Source organism: Drosophila suzukii, chromosome X (genome assembly GCF_043229965.1).
Source record: "Drosophila suzukii chromosome X, CBGP_Dsuzu_IsoJpt1.0, whole genome shotgun sequence".
Taxonomy (NCBI): domain Eukaryota; kingdom Metazoa; phylum Arthropoda; class Insecta; order Diptera; family Drosophilidae; genus Drosophila; species Drosophila suzukii.
In genome coordinates, this window is record NC_092084.1 from 20,847,833 (window position 1) to 20,874,500 (window position 26,668).

The 26,668-nt window shown below is 36.6% G+C and overlaps 2 protein-coding genes across 34 annotated transcripts in view; one reads left to right on the top strand and one right to left on the bottom strand.

Annotated features, from left to right (window-relative positions):
* The window catches only part of LOC108005373 (inactive dipeptidyl peptidase 10), a 108,834-nt gene that overhangs the window by 15,284 nt on the left and 66,882 nt on the right, over window positions 1-26,668 (bottom strand). Inside the window, exons 1-2 of one of the 3 annotated variants that reach the window (XM_036821068.3) lie at window positions 6,083-6,283; window positions 1,660-1,789 (exon numbers count right to left, since the gene is read on the bottom strand). The exons of the other annotated variants lie outside the window; for them this stretch is intronic. Coding sequence (XP_036676963.1) covers window positions 1,660-1,779 — 120 coding nt within the window. The 5' untranslated portion in view covers window positions 1,780-1,789; window positions 6,083-6,283. Of the gene's footprint in view, window positions 1-1,659; window positions 1,790-6,082; window positions 6,284-26,668 lie in introns of those variants that run through there. 3 annotated transcript variants of the gene reach the window in all.
* The window catches only part of LOC118878363 (protamine-like protein 99C), a 110,878-nt gene continuing 99,400 nt past the window's right edge, over window positions 15,191-26,668 (top strand). For 2 of the 31 annotated variants that reach the window (XM_070997491.1, XM_070997492.1), the window contains exons 1-3: window positions 15,196-15,502; window positions 15,585-15,619; window positions 15,818-15,858. In XM_070997491.1, coding sequence (XP_070853592.1) covers window positions 15,296-15,502; window positions 15,585-15,614 — 237 coding nt within the window. In that variant the 5' untranslated portion in view covers window positions 15,196-15,295 and the 3' untranslated portion in view covers window positions 15,615-15,619; window positions 15,818-15,858. Of the gene's footprint in view, window positions 15,503-15,560; window positions 15,620-15,817; window positions 15,859-15,895; window positions 15,971-16,031; window positions 16,364-16,422; window positions 16,642-26,668 lie in introns of those variants that run through there. The other 29 variants (XR_011604631.1, XR_011604633.1, XR_011604636.1 and 26 more) reach the window with 26 other exon arrangements.

The window sequence follows — 26,668 nt, forward strand, 5'->3', positions numbered from 1 at the left end:
ATGCGTGGCTCATGGCTGACAATTATTAATGAAAGGGTAAAAACTCTAACCATCCAAAGCCCGGACTTTATGCTTATCGCCACTTTTGCCCGGCATGCAAAATTTACTGTCTACTTTTATTTATTGATCCAAGTTTGCACCACCGCTTTCACTTTGGCCATCGCCAAAGCCTTATCATGGCCACAAATTGCAGCAAAACTTCATGGACACCGGAGAAAGTTGGGGAAAGTCTGCGGGTTGTTTTGCAAAAACATGTGTCTGATTCAGGATCGAAGTTTAGCGAAGGCGTGGCTCTTTATTTATTCCAATTTGTTATCTCAAGCAACCCATCAATTAGCCATTTAAATCTTTTTCAATGCCCACAAAGCCGAAGAGTTATATTCAAATTTTCACCATCGCAGTCACAGTTTGAAAATAAGGATAATTAAAAGCGAATCGGGGGGTTGGGAAGTGCGTCTTAACCCGCTGAGCCCCTTAACCCTCTATGCAACCGTAATCAGCTTGGGGAAAACTTTTCCCCCATTTGTCGCCAGCCCCGGAGAAAGTTAGTCAGCTTAAAACGAGTTTGATAACTGGGGAAAGGGCGAGAAAGTGAATCAGTGGAAGAAATTAAATTTAGCCAGCCCGAATCCAAAGGGAACTGCTCAATTATTTTGCTTGGCGCTATAAATGCTATTTGTATTTTATTTTATTTTATTAATTTATGTCCGCTACTTCCGGCTCCAAAAAAATAAAAATGGTAAAAGAAAAGAAAATTGGTAATAAAGGGCAGGAAAGCGACGTTACGGACCACTTGTTTAAGGGAAAAATGGTGAAAAACCAAGAGGCGGCTGCTTTTGATGGCATTGCCGCAGGACTCTCGATATGGCAATCGATATGGCAAATCGAGTTTGTGTTTTATTTATGGCCGGACCCGAAATAATGAAATGCCAATCGAATGCCCTTCCCTTTCCCCACTCAATTACCCGCTCTTAAGCTGGAGTGTATAATTTGGAAATTTATAAACTGTGAAATCTGAGGGAGGGACTCAGGGCCATTCTTGTTTTATTTATGAATTCTGAAATTCTGAAATTCTGCAACACAAAAAGGGATCAAGGACCAAGGACGCGTCTGAAAGCAATTAAATGAGCCTAGAAAAAGGAAGCCACTTAATCCCTTCCATTCGTGTCTAGGTCCTCGACATTTTCCACATTTTCCCTCTCGAAGACAAAGACAAAAGCAAAGGCATTTGCATACTTAATTAACTTGGCTAGAATATTCCGGGACCCCGAAAAGACTTGTAGCCAAAAATGATATGTCAGAAATGTGGCAACAAATTGCTTTTGGCCTTGTGATGTACTGATCTTCAATGGAATTAAGTACAACAGGATATCTCATTTCATAAACATATATGTTTAAAATATACCAATTAATCCAAAACCTTTGCCTTTAGCTTTAATGCACAAACTAATAAGCCTTTTAAAATCAATAACCATCGTATATAATTTATACCTATTAAAATGCCTCTTTTGAGTGATTAAGCAGTAAGTTTGCAGCAATTAATCTATTCATTTTCCCAGAAATATGTTATTTTCCCACAAAGCAAATGTATGCAAATTAGCTGGAATTTTGGCGGGGGTATGGGGGTTCTTTGTGGCTCGTAATACATCCATTTCTCACCTCATCCTTGGGCACCAGAGTCACCTTTTTGATGGTCGGCGCACTGTTGTTAACAACGACCGTTTCCCGTTTTAGCGATGGTCGTTTTAGGGCCGAGTGCGGCTTTTGTATCTCCACCATGATGAAGATGCTGCAGCCGATGATTATCACACGATTGTTGGGGATCCATGGAGAAATGGAATGGGATGGGTTGTGGGATGAGGATGACGATGACGATGAGATGGTTATTAGTCGGATGGCGGAAAGTTGCTTGGCCGAACTGTTGCCAGCTCTTAGACATAAAAGCCCCCGACTTTTGGCCTTGAATTCGACCAGACCCGGGGCATCTTCAGCTGCTGCTGTTGCTTTTGGCTCATTAATCAAGTAAAAATGGCCATTATAGCATGCATTAGGGGTACACAGGCAGAAATTATAAGCAGACAACATAAGGAGTAAGTTTGTTGGAACAAAATATTTTATATTTATATTTATGTTACAATTTAAAATAATATTTGTTTTTATTTTATTATTTTTAATTCACATATCAGTAGTTATGGTATGAAAAGTATTACTATATGTATAGTAAAATATAATAAAAAAACCGGAAAATATAGGTTAAATATTTTATAATTTTATAATAATGTTTATTTGTTAATTTTATATTTATTCTTCGACTTATAAATATATTTTTGCAGTCCCTATATCATCCCTATATTCTGGTATGAAAAGTATTAGTATATATGGAGTAACATATAATAAATAAACAGGCAACTATAAAATAAATATTTTATTATTTTATAAAATTGTTTATTTGTTAACTTTAGATTTATATTTCCACTTATTAATATATTTTTGTGGTCCCTATATCATTGATTTTGGTATGAAGAGTGTTACTATATGTGGAGTATCATAGAATAAATAAACAGGCAAATATAGGATAATTATATATTTTTTAAGGATAGATTTCTTTTCAACTTAAAAATGTTGCTGTAATTCTATTTTCTTCTTATATTCTGGTACCAAAAGTATTATTATGGAGTAAAATAGAATAAATAAACATGCATATGTCGAGTAAAATCAAATAAAATAAATAGTTCTGTACTTTCTGACACCAATTCCATTGATCTTAAAACATTTTGAATGATTTTCTCCCAGTGCTGGCTTGTCGGATTTTCCCGCCCTGACTTTTGGACACACACACGCCATGTTGTGCGCTGGGCATTATCTAAATTAGAGATGTGCGTCGTAAAGATTTTCCCGCCCAATGCCGCTTAGCCCAAGATTTTTTCCGCCCAATGCCGCTCTTTTTGTGTGCGTGTCTCTGGTTGTGTGTGTCTCTTAATGAGCTGTTTATGCAATCATCAGGCCCAAAACCTTGGCGGCATTTTTGGGCAATAAATTGTGGCGCCCTTTTCCCGGGCCGCGAAAAAATTTGCATAATCGCGGAGATGTCAAGCGACTTAACCTGAACGCGTCCGCATAATGCGACCAAAGTCATGATTATAATGTACTATAATGTGCTATCCCGTAACTTTAAGCTGTTGATTCAATTTGCCGGCAGTGTTTGGTGCCAGATAAACGACTTAGTCGCAGAATGCCAAAAAAACAAGAATTGAATTACTCGATGGGGGAAAAAGGAGGTTGAGGAGCACATGTGAGGTGGAGAGATAGGGGAACTTTTTGCCGAAAGTATTAGCATAAAACTGGGAAAACTTCAACAGCGCCAGCTGTTCCAAAAAAGATGGGTGGAAAACTTGGAGAACCTGGGAAAAACTTGGCCCACTTTTGCAATTTGCATATTGTTCGGCTATGGAAAGGCGGTCAAGTGGGCAGGAGCCTATGCAAATGTTTGGGCCAACGTACAACACTGCGTATGATTGATGTGGCTGGTCACTTGCTTTCACAGGGGGCTTTCTCTTTGGCTTTCTCCTTCGATTTCTTCACCTTTTTTTTGTTGTTTCGGGGCAATCAATTTGGTTTCTGTGGCTCTCAATTTAAACCCTTCCCCCGCACTGGCCTTGAACAATCTTGTTGAATTTTTGGCCAGCTTACTTTTCGTCAGGAATAGGAAACTATTTGGCCAACTGGAGGGTGGTGAGCCAAGAAAGTTTCCGCTTGTAGAATAAGGAAATATAATTTTGGCAAGTATTCTTCAGCGGAAATTTGGCCAGGTCGGGAAGTTGCTAAAGGTTAAATACTTCCTTTCTCAATTATTTCAGCTAGCTTTGTTTGGTATACTTACATTTATGATTTAAATGGAATTCTGTCTTTAAAAACACAGAAAATCGAAAGATAAAATATATTTTTAGCCATAAAATGCTGAGTATATGTAAGTATTCAGCTTATATCGCTTAAAACTCTGATATGCAGGCCTTGGTAGAGATGTTTTCTACGTTCGAAAGTGCTTGGCCAAATTGAGATAATAGCCTGAACCTCGTATTATCCCCCAGCTCATCCGTCTGTCCTATCAGTGGCCAATCTCTGGTGCTCGGCACTAACCAAAGCTCGGGCATATATCAATGCCAGGCACACACACACCATACGGACAGGTTCTGAAGCTGTGTGCAAACAGAGAACATGGCCAAAAGGCGAACTGCCAGTGGGCCAAGATGGGATGGGAAAAAAAAAATAAGATGGCAAAGCCAGCAAAATATACAGCTCTCGGCTCTAGGTTGGGCAAACTTTTTGTCTTGGATATGGGAGGCATAAACAGGGCTGGCATATAGGGTTTACTGGGGGAAGGACATACGTATACAGGGTATGCAATATAAACAGCTGCTGCAGCCTGACGATATGAGCACGGACATTGACACACTTTGCCAGTTTGCCAGTTTGCCAGTTTGTCAGCTGTTTGTTTGCATTCTGCTCGCCATTCAGCAGGAAATTAAAAATGTCCACATGGATTTATGTGGCTGGCACGCACACATACTTAGGTGCACTGCGAAAAATCGGGCAGAAGGAATAACTAATTATCATCTTTCTTCCATTCAAGCTTCAAGGTAATTCGAATTTTTGTCGTGATGTTCGGCTTATGCTTGAATAATGATAGTTTTTGAGTATTTCAATTTATATCATAGAAATTATACAATGTTAGTCAGAAGTCTTCAACGTTGTGAAGGAGATTTGTGTTCTCTCCGTACTTCTTTCATCTAAACTAGCTGCTAAGTTTTAAAAATATTTGATTTTAGTTTTTGGTCATAATTTTTAGAATTAAGAATTTAACAGACTTTCGTTTTCTTACAAATGCGCATATATCTCGACATATGTAGGTATGCACAGTTAATTTTTTTAATTTAACCAAATAATTTGGAATTAAAAAAAAAATTTGACACGCAAATGATATAATTTCATAGGAAATGCCCCTATGGCAGTACGACTATACGGTTTTTGTAATATGATTTTAACTGCATGACTAGGGTATAAAAACTATGGGTTGCCAACACTATTTTTTAGTTTTTGGTCAAAATAGTTTTCTTAATAACAAAGACACTTCCTAATATTTTAATACACATATTGAAATATACATATATGGAAATGTTTGAGGTCCTACTCTCACTTACATGTATAGTTTTTTTCTCGGTCTAAATAGTTTTTCAATAATAAAAACACTTTTTTATATTTAAACATGTTTATACATGAAATATACATAGATGGAAATGTTTAAGGTGTGAAGCATTTATGGAATACCAAAAAAAAATCATTTTAGAGTCTGTGCATTGGCTTTAAAACTTATTACTTATACGTAATGATTTTTATGATCAAATATTTATTTTAATCTATTTTAATCAATTAAAACGTCCTTTTAATTTTTTCTATTGCTTGAACTAGAATTTTGTGTTGATAAGGTTATGGTCCTAAGACACTTTTTAAAGATATGTATTTAAATACATTTATTGCATATAAAAGGTTAAGGACAAATTATTTTCGTGGATACAACTAATGATTAAATTAACTTACTTGGTTAAAAAAAATAAAACAATTAAAACAGTACTTTTAAAAATGTCTTCAAATTATGTACAGCAAATAAATAAAATTTTAAACATAACTAAGAACATTTATTAAGTGATGTTTTTTGATTTCGTATTAATAGATGCCAAAATCTTCATAAAAAAGCATTCCTCTTTAACTCAATTCAATTTAAACCTTTAGTGGTTAATTAAAATTAAAACATATATTTTTTCCCAGTGAACTTTTTAATGGCTATTCATTTGTTGTTCTTCGTTCATTCTTCTCCTTTCTGTGTTGATTGTTTTGCTTTCATTGAGTAAGTTAAACAGAGGGGGGTATAATTCCAAGGAGGGGGTTAAATGGCGTAACACACACATGCAAGGCACGCACACACCCACACACACACACATAGTACTACCAGCACCAACAACAACAGCTGTTCTAATTTTTGTTGTTATTTCCGTTTAAGCAACTTTCCCCACTTTCTTTCTCCCACCTTTAATGGATGATTTCTTGTCACAATATATTCTCTGTGTTTTTTTTTTGCGGTCTTGTTCTTTGAGTTGATTACATTTTCCTCGGCTACACTGTGCGAAATAGTGACCACCAAAAACAATGACAACAATGACGAGGCGAGAGAGAGTCGAGGTGCGGGCGAGACAGAGAGAGACGAACGCGAGAGAGCGAACGCTTCCGTGCGGAAGTCAAACGACGACTGAAAGTGAAAATGAAACTGAATGCCAAAAACTCAATGGCGGAGCGAAACAAACGGTAAATTCCGTCCGCCATTTCTCTGCTGCGTCTGCGTGTGTGTGTATTGCTGGAGTTCGCTTGCACTGGTGTGCGTAAATGGGGCCGGGCGTCCGCCTTTGTTGTTATTGTTTACGTTTTCAGAAACGCACACAGACGCACTCACACACACACTGCTGCGTGTTTGGGCGCCAAAAGATATTGCCCCCAAAATCAGCTGATCGAAGGGAAAAAGCTTTCATTGTCCTGGCTAAGCTTTTCTAGAAAATGTTCATGGCTTTCCAAAATAAAGTTTAAAAGGGTTTCGAACTTCAGTATTAAACCTTTTTGTTTTGACATTTTGAAGGATTATAATTTCTCTTAACAGATATTTTAACTATCTAGAATATTTTTTGAAAAAAATAAAATAAAAAAGAAAGCTTACCAATTTTTAACTGAGAAGGAGCTTTCTACCTTTAAGAAAGATTAGCAAAGTATCTCTTTTCAGTTTTTAGAACTTTCCAACTTCAGTGTTTTTTAAACCATTTTTTTTTTTATATTTTTAAAATATTATATTTTGTCTTGACAGAAATTTAAGCTATCTATAATATGTTCGGCAATATTTTCCATTTTAATATGTATATCTATTAGTTTAAATTTATTTATTTCCTAAATTTAATATAGAATCAGAATTCATGTAGTATTATAGAAAGCTTATCTATTTTTTACTGAGGAGGAGCTTTCTACGTTTAAGAAAGTTTAACAAAGTATCTCATTCTCATTTTTTTTTAGAATACAAATAAATAACCTTTTGTAATTGTTTTATTATTTACTATTTTTAATTTTACAACTGAATTTAATTTAATATTTATTTATTTTATACAAAAATATTACAGCTTTCTATTCTTTGAACATAGCTTTTAGTAAGCCCAAACAAACTTTAAAAGCTCAGGAAAGCAAAAGTTGAGTCCCTCCATGTTTGCAGGACTTTAAAAAGCTTCAAAAAGTCACAACTTGTTTTCATAGATTTTAGATACGTTCCAAAGCTATTTAAGCCTTTTTGATGATAAAGTTTTGGTCCCAATCAAGTTCCCGTAATCCTTTTTTCTAGCCCCCCCAAACTTTTCACAAAGCGCGGACCTTGAGTCACAAATCCACGCTCGAGCTTTTAACAGTTTCTGGTGCCATCCTCCTTTTTTGAATTTTAAACCAAACAAGTTTTGACCGCAGCAAAATTAATGCCGTGCAGAAAGCGGAATGTGGATGTCCTTACCGCCCGAGTGGAAAATTGGAGGCGGGTGGTCGGCGGTTTGTGTGGCTGGAAATGCTTACGCAGCTCCTGCTGGCTTGAGTACTTTTCAATTCGCCGCATATGTCAAATGCAGGACTCGAAAACCGCACAGAAACCGCAAGGACAAACCGCTGACAGGGGGATATATGTATGTAGAAAGGGAGCCCAGGCAGTCAGGCATTAGGTAAAGCCATCCTGAACACATAAACCAATCCAATTCGGGCTCACCTCAATCGACTGTCAGTCCCAAGAACTCGATTAACATTTATTTTCCTTTTTGCACGAGCATTTTTTTTCTTTTTTTTTTTGCTTATTTCTTTCGCATTGGCGTGGAAATGTTGCAAAATTAATGCGATATCCAATGCGATTACAGATGTGACAACAACATGCTGAAGGCCCAAGAAAGAACATCGGGTGTACAACAAGAAATAGGAGCTACAACAAGTGTTACAACCACTTGAAGTCGGTTTGGCTCAAAGTTGATTTACAATAATCGCCATCGACAAGCGAAATGGCAACAAATAACAGATGTAACTGCCAAAGCTGTTGGCCATAAACACCAGATGCCGAACAGGGTGTTCTATAATAAACAATCTTTAATCTACAAAAGTTAATAAAGATATGCTCAGGAGTTTACATATAGAAAATAACAGTAGTTTACCCTAAAACAAGGTATAAATTCCTAGATTCATATAGGTATTTTCAGTGGGAAACTAGTTATTAAATAGATTTCACCTCCTAGTTATGAGCTTTCTGACTTATAAATATAAGTTTGGTATATATTAAACTCTTTAAGTTTTCAAAGATTTTCTGCGGAAACCCAAAGTCAAAAAGCCACCCTTTGTATCTTTGGGTGGCAGGTGTTTCTGGGTCTATATGTAAAACACAAAAAACGAGGGGAAACGGAAACCAGACACAAAAATGGAGGCGTTGAAGTGAGAGATATAAAGATTCCGTTGACCAACTCTCAAGAGCATATTTATATTTATCGATGGCAACACGCACACAGCCGCAGTCTATGCATATATGAATGAGAATATGTACAGTTGAGCTCAAAATATTAGTAGTGAGACCATATATTTAAAGGAATATTTAGGATGATTATAAAACATATCAAGATAAATTTAGTTTCTAAAAGAATAATGATTCTGGCACTAAAAATTCTAAAACTATATATGAATGAGAGATATGTACAGTTGAGCTCAAAATATTAGTAGTGAGACCATATATTTAAAGGAATAGTTTAGGATGAATATAAAACACATCAAGATTCATTTAATACCTAAAAGAATTAAGATTGAGGCTCTAAATAATTGCGGAATCTATAAAATACGACGAATACGACCACAGCAATGTTTGTAAATAGTTTATTCAAATAAAATAAATTTTTATTTGGTATTTACTTATTAATGCCTTATGGTACTACTATTATTTTGAAGTCGAATTGGATATGTGGGGTGTTGATTAAAAGACGCCTTAAAGGGTCTGCAGCTGGGATAGGAGTTTATTAAAAATGTATGCCTTAAAAATGGCTTTCTCATATTGTGGAAAATGCCCCTGAATATTTACACGATTTTCCCCGTCGCGGCTATATGTGTGTGTGTGTGTGTCTGTGTTGGTGTGGACTCGTAAACAGGAAACGGAAATCAGCATGCAGGCGCACGCAGCAACAACGAGGGGGAAAATCAACATCAGCAGTTGGATTATTGTTTTTCGGAGGCACTCACATTGCTGCGGTTGCTTGTGGTAAACATGTTTAATAACCGCACGAACACAGGGCCGCGTTTTTGGCCCAAAAACCCATTGGCCAAAATGGCAAAACTGGCCAAATCAACACACGTAACTAGACGGCTGGAGGGTTGGATTTGTAGGCCATTGTTTTCCATTTTCCAAAGGCAACTGGTAATGCTCGATGGCCATGCAAATATTGTTATGCAGATGTGGATGGACTGCGATCGTATATATGTTTATGAATGCTATGCATAAATATATGCGCATGTTTATGGGACAACAGTAATCAAGGCAAAGTATCTGAAGTGGCCAAGAGAGCCATTGATGGCTTATAAAAACTCCATGACCTTGCGTGAATTTGAAATCATAAATCAAAGGCAAACAATGTCAACATTATAATATATTTAATAATATAAATATGCATTATGGAAAAGCGACTAAAATCGATTTTATTGTGGTAACCTTCATTTGAAATTACTAATTATAATATCATAAATATATTTTAGTCTATAACCTATATAACGCATTAAATACCTATATTTTAAAAAACTTAATATGCAGTTGCTTAAATAAATTAAATGAAATAAAATTGCTTTCCATTTCCATAAAGAAAATTACAATTTTATTTCTGTCATCCGCTTTTCTGCATAAATTTATGGTTTAATAAAGAGCAAAAAAGTTTTCACGAAAACTTTTGACGTTTTTGTACTTTTATTAAAAAGCTATTCAGTTGACATGCATATTTTTCACAAAAATATATATTTGTTTGGCCATTTATGGAATTAAATATTTATTTTGACAGTTTTAATGGCTAAAATAAACGCACGAAAAGAAAAGATATTTATTTAGCATTTTTATGGGAATTTTTAAAATGCACAAATGGCAGCCATTTTTTCCCTTAATCGGTATTCGCTTGGTTTCAATGTCGCTTTTGGCCATAATCGAATGCAGTTGGCCATCAAAGAGGAATTCAATTTAGATGAGAAACTGAATTTTTTCACCGCGTTGGAGAATGGCTAAAGTTTGTTGCAACTAAAATTAAATTAATGCGCATAGGAAATGTGGTCAAAAGACAACAAAAACAGGGCTTAAAGGAGCAGAAGAGGGAGAAAGAGACGGGTAGACTAAGACAGAAAGAGACAGGGAGCCAAGTTAATTTATGTTCGAGTCCTTGCCATCTTATGCCTTATGTTAAGCCCTAACTTTGGAGAGAGTGTTTTCTAAATATCATGTAAATACAAGTGCCAATACAAGCACAACCTCACGCACACACACAGCAAAAAAAAACACCCTCACACACACACCCCCCTCGTGTGGCCCTCTTTGTCTTTGTGTGGGTGAGCAAAAAAGTTTTGCCACCTGCGTTTTTTCATTTACATGAGTAAGTTTCCACATTAAGCACAGGGAAAATGAAAAGAAAAACCAGGCCTTCCCCTATTTTCCACTTCCCCTCGCCTTTTTTTTCTCACAAACTTAAAGTTAAACTCAGCAAACAATTTGTCTTCCAGCAAAAATGAAAATTTAAAACGCCTGTCTGCGCAAATCCATTTTCATTTTTGTTTAATCAGCGTTAATTGTGTGTTAAATTTGTAATCGAATTTTTGACAATAATTAAATGAATTGTCGAGCACGCACTTTCATATACATATGTGTTTATACATAATTAAATGAAAGTCAGATGCAAATTGGATTTATATTTGTGTTTATATTAAATATTAAAAAGAATATCTGCATTCATTCTTTTTTGCCAATTTCATGTCGGGTGAAATCAAATGGAATTTCTTGATGACTTAACTTTGTCTGTTGGGAGGAAAAAGGGGACAGGAAATTTCTGTGAATTGTCCCTGACTTTTAAGCATTACACTTTTATAAAAAAAATTAAGTGAGGGTTTTTTCTAAATTTAAATAAAGCAAAAATTCTGTTTGGTATTAACTATTAAATGCATATATTAACAAATTTTAAAAAAATACCATTTTTTTTTAACCAATGCTCTCTAGTCTTGCCTTCTAAAATATTTTTAAAATCTAAAAATAAATTTTGATACTTAATTTCGAAGTTTAAATTTTGTAAAATAATATCTGCAACCCATACATTTATTTCCTAGTGCATTTACCGGTAACCAGAAAGTTAAGCACATTTCTTCTGCTCGCTTGGCGAATGTGAAACCAAAGTTAAATAAATAAGCGGCAGTTGATTAGGCAGCTCCAAGGGAACGGGGCGGGAACTGGGGGCGTGGCAGGGGATTCCCCACCTGGCTGAGCTGCTGAGCTGCTGAGCTCAGCATGCGTGAGGTGCCTGCGGCAGAATTCCAGGTGAAGAGGCATGGCCACGCCCACCTTCCCACCTGCCCAACCTGCCTACCAATTCTGCCCCTTGGCGAACGCCTTATTAACTTAACACAAATGCTGGTAACTGGATGACAGGGGCGTGGGAATGGGAAATTGGGGGGGCTGTGGAGGGGGACTTTCTGCTTGTGGCACCTGTAACATCTTGCGAGTCGCAGCTGGCTGCGCACTTGAATAATAAGCATGTATTTATCGGCCTAGACAGTTCTCAGATCTCTGCTCCTTTCGCTCGGATAAGATACTCATTTGGCCCAGCTTCCCCCAGAATTTCCATGGTATATTGGACTGGGGATATGACCAGAAAATATTTCCGAGCATCCATAAAGGCCCTTTTAGAAACCTTTAAGTTTTCTGTTTACTGGGATAAATTAAAAAAATTTCGAAAATAAATATAATTACTTGGGAAAAACATAAGACTCCAAAATGTATGCTATATAAAAACACACCTAAAATTGCGTATACGCCATGTGTGCCAAAAAAAAATTATGCTAAACGCTTTGTAAATTAATTGTGTGAAAACTATTTACAAGCATTCAACTTTGCTAGAATAAATTATACAATTTTCTATAATATGTATAAATATCTGGAGGAAACGTTAGACCCTTAAACTCTTACAAAATGTATGCTTTATAAGAACTCAACTAAAATTGCGCATACGACATGTGTGCCAAAAAATTATGCAAAACGCTTTGTAAGTTAATTATGTCAGAACTATTTATAAGCATTAAACTTTCTGGCCAGCCCGTTTTCAATTTACTAAAAAAAATTATAAAATGTTCTATAATAAATATAAATATCTGGGGAAAATATAAAATTGGGCATACGACATGTGTGCCAAAAAAATTATGCTAAAAGCCTTGTAAATAATTAAGTCAAAACTATTTATAAGCATTAAACTTGTTGGCCAGCCCGCAAGCATTACGTTCAATTCACTTTGCCTTAACTAAATGTACAACAAAATGTGTCAATATTGCGTATGCGTAATGAACTTTGCAACTTGGCGGTTTACTAAGCACTTAAAGCCATTTCTAAACAATTTATGTAACTTTTTAAATATATTTAATGCATTTTACTGATTTTTATTTAAGCAGATATATTAACTCCCACTTAGGGGTTTTAAAAGGCCATAAATTAACGTTAATCCGCCTGTCATAACCTTTAATAAGTATCATTGGGTCGAAGTGCCTTTGTGTTGATTTCAAAACGTAGTCCTGCCGCGTCTGCCATTGAAGGGACTTTAATCTATAATTTATTATAATTTTTATTGTTATTATTGTTCTTGTTGTTGCTGCTGGCTGCTTGGCAGTTTAACGGGAATTTAATTTGCCATCTAGCAACGAATTTTCCGATGGCATCGTTAGCGCGTCGCTTATTTGTTTTCCTCCCGAAAAATCTCTCTTCATTTTTCCACATACAAAGGAAAAATTCGGATGGGGGGACCTGTGGAAAGTTTTCGCAGATTGTCGAGTGCCACTAATTGTCTATAAGAGAGGGCGTATTATATGGTATGTACGTATATCCCAACATATATATGCAGCACCGGGACCATATTCACCCACATATACGATTCTCTGGGGACTTAAATGCCACATGGCGCCATTTGAATGGGGTTTTAAATGTTTGCCGACTTTGTGGCCATAAAAAGCGGGGAATGGAACGTGGGCATTAGTGTTTGCTTGTGCGTCCATTATGCAGCCGATCCAAATGCGCTGCACAATTTAATTGAGTTTTCACAGCTTCATTTTTGGTTGGTTCTGGCTTAAAGTGCTTACATTTGGCATATTGCTGCCGAAATTTCCCCGGGGAAACAGCTGCTATCCATCATTGTCTGGCATTGATTCGGAATATGTTGCCTTCAGCAGCTTTGATAAATTGCCCTGCCTTGGAATTGGTCAAAAACAGGAGAAGGAATTGAAAAGATTTTAAAAAGCATGGGCTTGTCAAAGAAATTGGAACTTTCTTAAAAGCACTCCATTTTCTCAAAAGAAAAATTGTTCAACTAATTTGTTAGAAATAAAATTTAAAATGTATTTCTTTTGCAGGGGCTATAAAAGAGCAGATGGGCAATTCCAGGTAACCACTCGGAATGTTCGTAATCATTTAAAATTGAAAGAAATGCAAAAAGAAAAGGTTTTTTATTGAATATTGGGCTTTACTTTTTACTGTTCCTGGTGTATTATTCTGGGTTTTGTCCCATTTTTAGTTTTTAAGATATCTTGAAAAGACTTTCGTAATATCTCGGGACAAAAATATAAGTGGGTTTTGCAGAAGTCCATTCAATCCTTGATTTCAGCGAATTCTGATAAAGTATTTTAATGCGATTACTCAAAAGGGCTCCTTTTATACGGTTTGCAGTTGTAGTTTTGCCAAATCAAGGCGTACAGCTAAAAGAACAACTGTTTTGAGCAGCTTGCTACAAATGCTATCGATTCCCATCACTTTAAAGAACATTTATTTTTTGACCCAATTTCGCATTTTTAATAACTGGTACCCAGTTTTTGTTGGGTTTCAGATTTTGGTCAAAATTACTAACTTTTTAGTGTTTTTTCAATCGTAGTTTTGCCAAATCAAGGCGTACAGCTAAAAGACCAACTGTTCTGAGCAGCTTGCTACAAATGCTATCGATCCCCATCACTTTAAGGAACATTTATTTTTTGACCCAATTTCGCATTTTTAATAAGGGGGGGGCTTCAGTTATTTTTGTGATTCAGATTTTGTTCAAAAATACTAATTTTTTAGTGGGTTTTCAATCGTAGTTTAGTCAAATCAAGGCGTGCAGCTAAAAGTCCAACTGTTTTGAGCAGCTTGTTACAAATGCTATCGATCCCCATCACTTTAGGGAATATTTATTTTTTGACCCATTTTCGCATTTTTAATAAGGGGGTACATCAGTTATTTTTGTGATTCAGATTTTGGTCAAAAATACTAATTTTTTAGTGGTTTTTCAATCGTAGTTTTGCCAAATCAAGGCGTACAGCTAAAAGAACAACTGTTTCGAGCAGCTTGTTAAAAATGCAATCGATCCCCATCACTTTAGGGAATATTTATTTTTTGACCCATTTTCGCATTTTTTATAAGGGGGAACATCGGATTTTTTGGGATTCAGATTTTGGTCAAAATTACTAATTTTTTAGTGTTTTTTCAATCGTAGTTTTGCCAAATCAAGGCGTGCAGCTAAAAGTCCAACTGTTTTGAGCAGCTTGTTACAAATGCTATCGATCCCAATCATTTTAAGGAACATTTTTTTTTGACCCATTTTTGCATTTTTTGTAAAGGGGTAGATGATGAAAAATTACGAAAAATTAAAAATTCCTAGGTTTGAATGCCATTCTTTATTCCTTCCATTTTTTGCATTATGGCAGCCAAAACACTGATTTTTAAGGACGGAACTTACTTTTACAATTTCACTGTACTCTTAACGATAAAAGATTTTTACAAAAATCTTTAAGATTTATCGTTTGTTATTTAAAACTTTAAATAAATAAAAAGAAGTATCGTAGTAGCTGGGAGAATAGCTTCTCAATCAGAATCAGTATTCACATTAGTATTCAATTGTCGTGTAAGGGGAACAAAATTTTAGTTTTACACAAATAAAAGTATAAAATAAAAAATATGGACGGAAAAAAGAGCGGAATGGCAACATGTAATCCAGTTTACAAGTTCCAGAAAGCAGTGAGCACTACAATCAATGGCTACCTTAACTTCCTAAACGATTACAAAAAAAGATTTTGCGGAATTTCCCCACAGAACGTGATTCGTTTCGGAGCTAGAGAATGGAACAACTTGCCCCTCCAAGAAAAGGATCGCTTCAAAAACATGGTAAGTAAGAAATATCTTAATTATGAAAAAAAGTTAGTACTTATTAACATACAAAAAGCGATTTTGCGGAATTTCCCCACAGGACGTGATACGTTTCGGAGATAGACTCTAACACACGTATGTTAATAATTGCTACATATTGTTCATAATTAAGATATTTTTCACCTGCCATATTCTTAAATTGTTCCTTTTCCTGAAGGGTGAACTTTTTCCATTCTCTAGCAACTAGAGAATGGAAAAAGTTGACTTTTCAGGTGAAGGAACAATTTAACAATATGGTAAGTGAGAAATATCTTAATTATGGAGAATATGTAGCAAAGTTGACCCTTCAGGAAAAGGAACGCTTTAAGAATATGGTAAGTGAGAAATATCTTAATTATGGAAAATATGTAGCAACTATTAACATAGCTAGCTGCTAGAGAATGGAACAAGTTGCCCCTCCAGGAAAAGGAACACTTCAAAAAGATGGTAAGTAAGAAATATCTTAATTATGAACAATATGTATCAATTATAAACATACGTGTGCTAGAAACAACCTCAAGTGTTTGGAAGTAAGTCCCATGGGGACAGCCCCGATAAATCTGAGCGGGATAAACGTAGTCCAGTTCTTTCTCCGTATGCCCGAGAGAGGGAGTCCAGGAACAGAATGAAAAGGAAGCCATCCAAATCAATCAAGAACCAGGTTAAGAAGAAAGCCGGACCTCCTTCTTTTCTGCCAAAGAAACGCGGCTTTATACCCTTCATGCGCAGGTTTCAAAGGATCAATAAGGACTTGCTGCCCAATGATCTGTTGAAAAAGGCAACTCGTATTTGGTGTCATCTGCATAGAAGCCATCGCAAACCACTTGAGAGGCCACTTTGGTAAAGTTATTTCAATTTAAAGCTTAAATCAAGCAATAATATCTACCATTCTTTTTTAGAACTATGAGAACTGGAGTGTTACCTAACACTTTTAAATTTTAGTCGCTACAAACGTCTATTAAGTACAACAAATCAAACGATTTTATTTGGATAGTGAGCTTTATATGATATTGGATAAAATTACAACAGAATAGAGGTCTACAAGTTACCGACAAAATACCAAAAAATACTCCTTGAGGATTTTGATACTACTTAATATTAAAGATAATCAAATTCAATACCAATTGCGTTGCTAAGTTGGGTATCTAATTGGAAACGTATACCAGAGAAAAACATCTAGTAATATCTCTTAGACAAGTTTAAAGCTTTTTGGCTTTGTGGACTTTCTGGTGGAAATGCCAATATATTTCTTAAATTTTCCCTGGCTTTAAAACCTTCTTTAAAAGTACTTACTATACAAGCAAGCTGTAAGTATTGTATTTAAAGTGCAGATAAAGTAATCCCACGTGCAGATCGCATCTCTTGTATATTTCCCCCTTTCCCCTTTGGCAAACTCTTAAAGTTTCGTGCTGCAGAGAAACTCAAATTGAAATGCTATTGAAAGTTTTTCCGGGTTTCCCGGCGACAGTTACACACATGCACACACGCGATTCAATTAGAGTTTTCAGTACTTTCATCAGCTGTTTTTCTCGTCCCCAGCTTGCTATTTGCCTTCATTTGGCTGATGAGGGGGTGGCTTTTGGGCCAGCTGGGGCGTGAAATTGTGCCAAGGCAGCTTTTGGGCCAACTAGGGCTGCGGATGTCCTTTCATGCTTACCTGCAAAGAAACAAAACGAATAGGGTGGGTATTAAACATACGGTCGGTCATACATATATGGGTGGGGAGAAAGTGACTGGAGAAAGTTGGGCTAAGCCAAAGTTTTGGCCATAAACACAAAAAGGCAAATGAATCATGACTCGGACAGCCATAAAACACACCACACAAAAAGTGCCTGGGAGAAGGTGAAAGCACCCAGATAATATACGTCAACATTGTTTTGTATTAGCCAGAATTCTATGGGGATTTAGCCAGTTTATTTTAAATTACCAAAGATGGGTGAAACCTAAATTAAGTCTTGATAAATGTGAGTTTATTGCTTTATATAATTGGAATTTATTGGAACTTGCCTGTGCTATCATTTAAATACATATTCCTTTCACATTTATGTCATTTTGATTATATCTTTTCTTTTCGGAATGGCAATCAGATGATTAAAAATATTTTTAAGAATTTATTTTGCCTTCTAAGTTACAGGTCTTCACTAAAATGGTATCCACTCTTTGAAAATTTTGCAAAGGGGCTTATTTTAAATTACTTGATGAGAGGTAAGCTCCAAATGAAGTCTTGATAAATGTGTGTTTATTGCTTCATATAATTGGAATTTATTAGAGCTTGCCTGTATTATCATTTAACCCTAATCTTAGTTAAAATAAAAAAATATGCAAGCCCCATTTAATTAACTTTTATTATATTCCTTTATACTGGAATGTTAATTGTATGAGTTAAAATATTTGCAGTAATTTATATTGCTTTTGAAGTTCAAAGTCTTAATTAAAATGGTATCAAAACTTTGGAAATTTCCCAAAAAGGGGTTTCGAAATAAAAGTTTTTAAGTAGCTGCCTATGTACATGCTGGCCAATTATTTTCTCCCCATTTCATTCCAACCCTTTCAACTTTCTAGATATGCCTATAAAACAAAAAACTTGACCAAACTTTTTGTTTTGGTTTTCAACTTAAATTATCTAAGCCGAAGGCCCAAATATCAAGTGGCTGCTGTTGGGAGGCGGGGTCAGGAGGTCGGGATGATACGGGGCTGCCCTGCCGAGTGAATCCCAAAAGGCACTTAGGCCACATGATGAGCTGGCTGACAGGTCGAAGAACCGGAGAACCGAGAATTGGAGAACCGGGGAACCCGAGAGCCGGGGAATCCGAGAAACGTAGAAACGTAGAGCCCAGGCTCGAGTGAATGGCGTTGATGGGCCACGACCTTGCATTGGTCATGGCGCTCTCGTCGGTCGTGTCACTCAGGCCATCAGTCCACCACCCACTCAGTCATCACCCAGTATCACCCCGAATCACCCCAAACCACCCATCCAAAAACCACCCATCTACCCATCCAAAACCCACCCACGTTCATCCTTCGCCTTCGTCGTCTTCCATGTCCTGTTGACAGTTGCACTAATTGCAAAATGCTGTTGTTTGTTCGCCTGCCATTGTCTGTGGCATACTTTTAGGCAATTTGCATATTTCGTTAAGCAGGCAGGAGCAGCAGGACTCTCCATTTGCAGCGGCAGATGTCCTGCTGTGACCCGCCTCGTAGTTGAACTCCTTTGCCTCGACTTCACTTTGCCTTCTGCAGCTGCGTAAATATTTTCATGCGACACTCTCTAATTGATAATGAAGGCCTAGGCTGCCATTTCACTAATTGACAACATGATTAATTGCCGGGGAATCGAAGTTTGAGCTGCGGCTGCATTTCATTAGGGAAATCAAAGCAAAAATATTTTAAAGTCGTGTGGCCTAGTAAAATAAACAAACGTGCCACAGAACTCATTAAACGTTTGAAATCTCCTTTAAATGTTATTTTAGGTGTCTAAAAGTATGCAATAAATAAATAATAGTCATCTTTCTGAATGAATTTGTTGTATTCTGAGTTTAAAATATGTTGTTGCATACTTTTAGACACCTAAAATAACATTTTAAAACCTTAGTGATTTGTGTGGCACAACCGTATCTAATTTCGAATTCGTTTGAGGTTTGAAATCACCTTTAAGTGTAATTATTGGTGTTTAAGAGTATGCAGCAAATAAATGATGTATTCGAAGTTTAAAATATGTTGTTGCATGGTATTAGACACCTAAAATTATATTTCAAAACCTTCGCGATTTTTGTGGCATTCCCATATACAATTTTGAAACCATCAAAAAGGTGTCTAAAAGTATGCTGTGAATTTACGGAAAATATATTTTTACATTTACTCTTCGCACAATCAGATTCAAAGAATATTTACGCATTCAACTTAGCAAGTGATTTTACAATTTTTATGCAAATGACAAACAAAGTTATACCTTTACATGTCGTATGCTCAAGAAATACTCTGAAATGTCATCTAATATTTGCCTACAACGTGCATTAAAGCCAGTTCCGGTTTTTAAGCCATTTCCCCCCTGATTTTCAATTAAACTCAGGCTGGATGAGCAAGAATTTTTCAGACATTTTCCCTTAGCATCCGCCCCATTTCTTTTTTGCCCTATATTTCATTCTCATTCCGAATGCACTTTTCCTGGGGGTTTTTTTTGCGTGAAAACGTGACCTCACACACACACTGGTATTTTATTTTTCTTTTTGTCTGTTTCCCTGCCTTTCTGTCGTTTGCATCTAAATTATGGCAATTGAGTGTGAGCCACATAAATCATATCCAGCTTGCACTTGTTTTATGTCCTTTGGTTAGCATTGCAAGGGGTATATTCACTATGAATACCGCTTATTTTAATTGTATGCTTCATTTATAATTCAAGTTATATTTTGGTAAGGTCTTTAACCCTTTTATCTTGAATAAAACAAAATTATTGAAGTCGTTGTTATTTTTTGTCTGATTTTAAAGGGTACTTAAGTGTCCATACTACAAATACATTTTGTGACTGATTTTCCGCCATATAAATACATTTTTTTAGCCAAAGCATAGCTTAGACTTAGGCTACTCTAGTGATTTTGGACCATATGCTAATAAAATAATATAAAAGTAGAGATTTTTATGTCTTACGAGGTTACTTAAGGTAAATTTATGGGAAGGTTTAATACCACAAATTGTTACAGGTGGAAAATAAAAATGAAATATTTGCAAGTATTCCATGGGGAATGGCAAGTCCTAATATAAAAATAAATGGGTAATAAAAAAAAATACAAGTTACCATAAAAACAAAAAAAAATATTTAATAGATACGAAAAAAAATGATGTTAAAATATATGGAGGGATCGTAAAAACTAGTGTGAAATATGGCACGCGAGGAGCGTTTGAGCTCGATTTTGAATGATTTACGACAAGTGCTCTTTTGATGTGTTGTCATTCCGTTTTGGCCATCAATTTGGCCCTGGCATTGGGCCAAAAGTGAGCTTAACATGCACGAAATCGCACGGATACGGATCCTCAATGTGACCACGCCACAAGGTCGACGAGCGTGTGTTTCGATTAATTTTTAATGGGAAACCATTTATGCGGCATCCGTTTGTGCCGCTTGTGCCACGCTTAATTAGTTGCAACTTCAATGGGATATTAATGGAAGGCGAATTTCGGCAGAGTGCAACAGCGGTGGTCTCATTATGGTGGACAGCCCGAATTTGGTATCATAATCGTTATGCCCGCCCCGTTTAATTAAACTTTCCAGCCCTTGAGGCTCGAAATTGTGGCCTTGTTCGGCTTAATTGCTAACACACACACAAACCCATACATATATATATATATATATATATTTATTCGCAATAGCGTTAGGACTTGGTTCTAGCCCCAAAAAGTATGCAATAAAAATTAATGAGCGGGAAAATTTTTATTGACGCGCCTTTGGCAATGCATAAATGAATAATGCCCCCGGGGGGAAAATCATAATGAGCGCCGCTTGTGTGTCTGTGTGTATGCTGGTATATATTTTCGGGGGCGGTACGGGTTGGTTCTGGCCACGCCCCCCTTGTAAAAACTAGGCAAACAACGTCATTGTTCGCGCAGCTGGGGCGCCTGAATAATCTCGGTTTGTTTGCCAAAAGAATTTCGCCCGCTCTGATTTGTGGCCACTAAAAGCTTCTCTGACATCAGTCGAAGGACATGTCGGGCCAGGACACTCAGGACATGCCATCGCTGGCCAAATAAATGAATGGACACACGTGTGCGGTCCGCGGCGGAAAGAGATAGAACCCACTGTAGTGGGGGAGGCACAGTGGGACAAGAAAGATAATTTGCTCTACAACTGCGAGAAAGGGTTGTTAAAATAATAATTAAGGAAAATCACACCTTCAAGATTTAAAAAATCATACATTTTTGAAGAACATTACAACGTTTTCCAAAGTGTTCTTATTCTGTCTACTTTAGCAAAATATTGAAGGTTTTTGCCTATATAAAGATAGTTTTCCTGCAGTGTTCCGAGGATTATTTTGTTTGGAAACTGTGATCGTTTGAAATCTAGCTATTTTCCCGCTAAGCTAACGAGCTCTTCAAAAAGTGTTTAAAAGATCGTCCTTTACTTAAGGTTTAAGCCTTAGCATATTAAAAATAAATTAAAGGATCCTAAGACAGACATCAATAAAATGTAAAATAAAGTGTTGCATAATTTTAAAATATTTTTCAAAAGCGTGAGATTTTTGTAGTTTTACTTTTTAAATAACATAGTCAAAGGTCCAATTTAAATATAGGGGCTGCGAAATTCTTAAGAGTAAATTTACCAATATACAAGTTAAATGGAGCCAACCTTTAAAATTGGCAATTTTATCCATGAAATAGTTAGTCTAACGTAATAAGTAAAATTAAAGGTTCCTAAAAAAAGTTAAAAATGCCATATATATGTAAGAAGGAACATAAGAAATGGAGTGTAGTAAGCTAAATGGTTGTGTAGTATGGAAATGTTACATAAGGGTAAAGATTTTAATAGTAACAAAGTACCATCACAAAATGCACTCATATGGTAATCTTAAATTTAAAAGCTAACCAAGCAAACTCAAAACTACTATGTTTTATGGTCAAAAAACGATTCGGATTGGTCAATTTAACCAACCAAGTTTATTTTGAGTGTATGAACCTCTATAAATCAAGGACCCTTTAACTCCACAGTGCGGCGCCATCGGTCTGGGCATAACAAATGCTCTCCGCCCAGCTGCCCTGCATCTGTTCCCCCTTTTTTATAACCCCTCCGCACCGCACGCCCCTGCTAATTGCAGTTGGAAAGTGGAAAGCGAAGCGTCAACATTGCGCATACGCCACGTGGCCTGCTGCAGATTTATGAAAGCGTGCTTTTCGCTCTTCAGCTGGAATTCAATCAGAGTGCTGGGCCATGTTTGCGCCAGTCATTAGCTGCCTAAAATAGCCGTCTAAAAAAGCACAGCTCAGAACACAACCGAAAATGGCATTGAAAGTGAAAGGAAAATGGGGGGCGAGGAGGCTGAAAGGTCGAGAGCAAGAAAGGAAAGGCAACTTCTTTATGACATCAGCCTGGCAGGGGGTCACGAAAGTCACAAAAGTTGACCGAAGGCCCTGGGGGGTGCGTGTGCGATGTGCGATATGCAAACTAAACGGAGGCACGTGACCATCGCACCAAACCAACTTTCTTCGGAACAACGCAGGACATTCCCGCACACGCGAACGCACAGGGCGAGTCCTTGAAGGGGCTCCAGGTGGACATGGGCACGTGCGGGTATTTCAAATAGACTGTGCTCCAGAAACGAATCAAGATGGGCCGCAAAAATATGGGATTGAATGAGGGCGGCCTAACGATATCCTGTGAATTACTTCGAAAATCATATAATCCTATTTTTAATAACACACTTCAGCCTTTTCAAATGAATTTTGTAAAGGAATGTCTTACAGGTAATATTTTCAAGAATTAACTTCCCAACACCACTAAATTGTACTTATTATATACTAGAAAAGGTACAAAAATACTAAAATAAAATTAAATTAATTTAAAATACTAAATTACAGTATTTGAACTACGAAACATATTTAAAAACATATATCAAAAGGAATGAGCTCAGGCTTTTAGAAAACATTTTGAAAGGTTACATTTTACAGGTAATATTTCTAAGTATTAACTCCTCAGCACCACTAAATTTTACTTAATAGATACTAGAAAAGGTAAGACAAATACTAAATTAAATAATACCAACTAAAAATACTAAAATTCATTATTTAAGCTACGAAACATGAGATCCCTCAAAAACAGACTCATATTATTTTTTTTAATGTCCCCAATATTCTACAAGTTTACAAAGAAAATACTAAGCTTGCATAAAGCTCATAAAATATTTGTAGGCTTGTTCTTGCATTCCAAGAACTGCCAAGTTGGCCTGTCGAAATTCCTCTAAACAAACAAAGTTGTTACTTTGCCACGTAATAATTATCCCTCCCGCCTCCGCAAAGAAAGGGATGTCTAAAAATAAACTTCAGTCTCGTAAATCGCGTGACCCAGGGGTTTCCTTTTTTTTGGGCAGCGGATATGGGGTCATCGGGCGGCGTTCAAAGGTTGCCGAGAAAATTTTTGAGTTAAATACGATGTCTCCTCCGTACGCCATTTATTATCTGCGGAAGTGTCCACCAGCGATTGCGTGTTGCATGCGCTGGCCATTTAGCCGGTTACGCCCACTTTTCACTCTTGAGGGCGGTGGGTGGTCCTCTGTACACCGCTAAATTTCCACAACGCTTACATAGCGTTCCGTCCTCTCCACAAGAACTCACGTAGTCGAGCGGTTAACACAACAATTTGCCGAAGGATTTTCGTTATCGCTTTTGGAGGGGTACCAAGTGCGGAAAATGGAGGAGTATAGGGAAAGAAAGTATGGGTACTGAATCTATGGTTTACTATAGATAAAGAAATAATACATTTTGTTTTATAAAAATATGTAAAGAAATTAAATTTTATATCAACTTATTGATTACGATTTTTTAATGGAACCCGAAGAATATGTTATGTAAACCTAGCAGATTTCAATGCACTTAATCTTTAGGGCTTTAAAATCTCTTTAAAAGGTGTATAAAAGTATGCAACACATTTTTAAAATTGAAAAATTCATTGGACTCATTCCGAAAAACGGCATTTTCTTTTGGATAGCATACTTTTACACTTTTATAACTGATAAATATAAACCAGGGTAATATCCTTTATATTTATATACAATTTTTTTAAGGAAACTTCTAACCCAAAAAAATCTTTTTAACTTAAAAATAAATACTCTATTTTAAGCAATTAAAACCACCTAATTTTTTTTCAAGTGCCTCAGAACGGATTTGTGCTGTGTTAACTTTATTTTTCGAATGTTTTATTGCTGCTTTCCGGGCATTCGTAGCACCTGTCGCAAATTGGCCAGCGAGCAAGGGCCGAACCGAGAATTGTTCAAGTCGATGTCACGTTCCTCCAAATATTCTGCAATTCTCCACAGTTTCCAAGTTTCTCTGCTATTTTGACATTGGTCTCGGTTTCGCACTGGGTTTCATTTTCAGTTAGTGTTCCCCTGTTTGTTTGTTTATTGCATACTTTTGACTAGAGCTTGATTTGGCCCGAAAGCAAATTGGCTTTTGCCTGGCACGTTTTTGAATTATAAACGAGTTCACAAATGGGCGGGGTCTTTGAAGGGGATGGCTGGCCTTCTGATTGTGCAGGCCCTCAATTATGCACACACGGCGGATGAAAGGGATTGATGTGGGTGAGGGGGGGTTTTAGTGGGGCAAACACGCACAAATCTGGAAATTGCATCCAGCAACTGCCCCATATTCCATCCTCCTATGCACTTTGAACCCCCAACTCCCCTCCCTCGTGGCCAGCTCCAAATGGCATAGCAAATGAGCCGGAGAAATTCGAGGAGTGGGCCGGGCCTCCTAGCCGGAGAAAGCTCCCCAAAGCAGGTAATAAAAATCTGCCACTTTGTGCCAAACGGAACATAATAAAGTTTAAGCCAAGGCAAGCGGCCAACAAAAATGGCTAACGAGCTCGGATTTATGGGGATCTAGGTATACAACATTTTGCGGTTATGCATTTTGCAGATTTCCATTCACTCTTGCATATAAATTTCTCAATAATTCTAAAATTTAAAAAAATATCTTACAGGGTTCTAATTACTAATCAAATGTTTAGGTATATATAGTGGAATATTTGATCTGAAACCTTTTTGGCATTTTTTCTAATATGATACAGTGCCATCGTTGACTTGCCCTGAAATCATATTGCCATTTCTTGGCCTGCTTATATTTATTTTATACGAATCCATATCCATATATAATCCCCATTATTCTCAGCTGATTGCCATTTGCAGGCACTCAACTTGATTTAGGTCCCAGTCACGCCCCTGGTCTCCCACTTTATCCCACATTCTGGCACTTTCTTCCACTTTCTCCCATGCCCCTTATGTTTTTTTTTTCTTTGCTCTCACCCACCTCGAGTGGCCATAGAAATTTGCATGAGACGAGAGAAAGCTTTTGGCCCATAAATTCATACAAAATAAACTTGATGCCAAAATGTCTCAATGGCGACACGAATGCGCGCATGGAAGTAGTCGCAAAAGTATCGAGGGGGTGGGACTTAGAAGGGGGTTGAGATGTTGGGATGTTGACCTTCAAAGGATGTTTCGAGAAATAGTCGAAGGACTTGAAACCGATTCCGGGCCACTTAATTCATTGCTTTCTTTGACTTGTACCCCCTCTAAATCGCCCCCTTTGTGCGCTACTGACCCCCACATGCCATCTTTTATACATAAGGGGCGTCTATTAATGAGTGCCACGCCCACACACGAGCCCCAGTTGACAGTCGATCATAAAAACCATAATGGAAGCATCCATGTGCCGCACATAAAATCAAAATCAAAGGCATAAGGCCGAGGAAATGGCAACTAAGTTGGCCAAGAAAAGTATAGGATTACGAAAAAGGGAAGGGGACATAACTCTTGTACAAACTTGTGATAATCTTGCAAATTAATATGTACACAAAAAGTCATTCAATGTCAATGCGACAAAGAGATCAAATCTCACATTTAGAAAAGGGTTCAACACATTGTTCTTAGAATTAGGAAAAAATTAATAAAATTATTCTGATTTTTTATATTTTATTTTTGAAACTAAACTGTTTCAAAATATTTAAATTTTCAGTAACGCTTACAAAAATATATATGTTTTTTCTTTTGATTTGGAAACTTAGTTTTATAAATTTGTGCAAATACCCTAAAAACAAATTGACTCAGGGTGGATACGAACCCACACCGTTTATAAAAAATTTTAGTCGATACTGTTTTTTTATTTTTTAGATAAGTAAAGATTACGTTTTGTTATAATCGCGCTTACAAAAGCTGTGGCGTTACAAAAAGTTTTTTTTTTAGAAAACCTGGTCACACAAATAATACTAGCAATACTTTTAAGAAGACCAACTTAAAATCAACGCCAATAAAGAAATTGGTTTTAGAGCAATACCCTTAAAAAGGGTTATATACAAATTTATTTAGTTGGGTCAAGAAATAAAATGTATTTTTAATGTGGACCGCGTAAATATTTTTCCGAATTGAGGGCATTAAATGTCGGTTT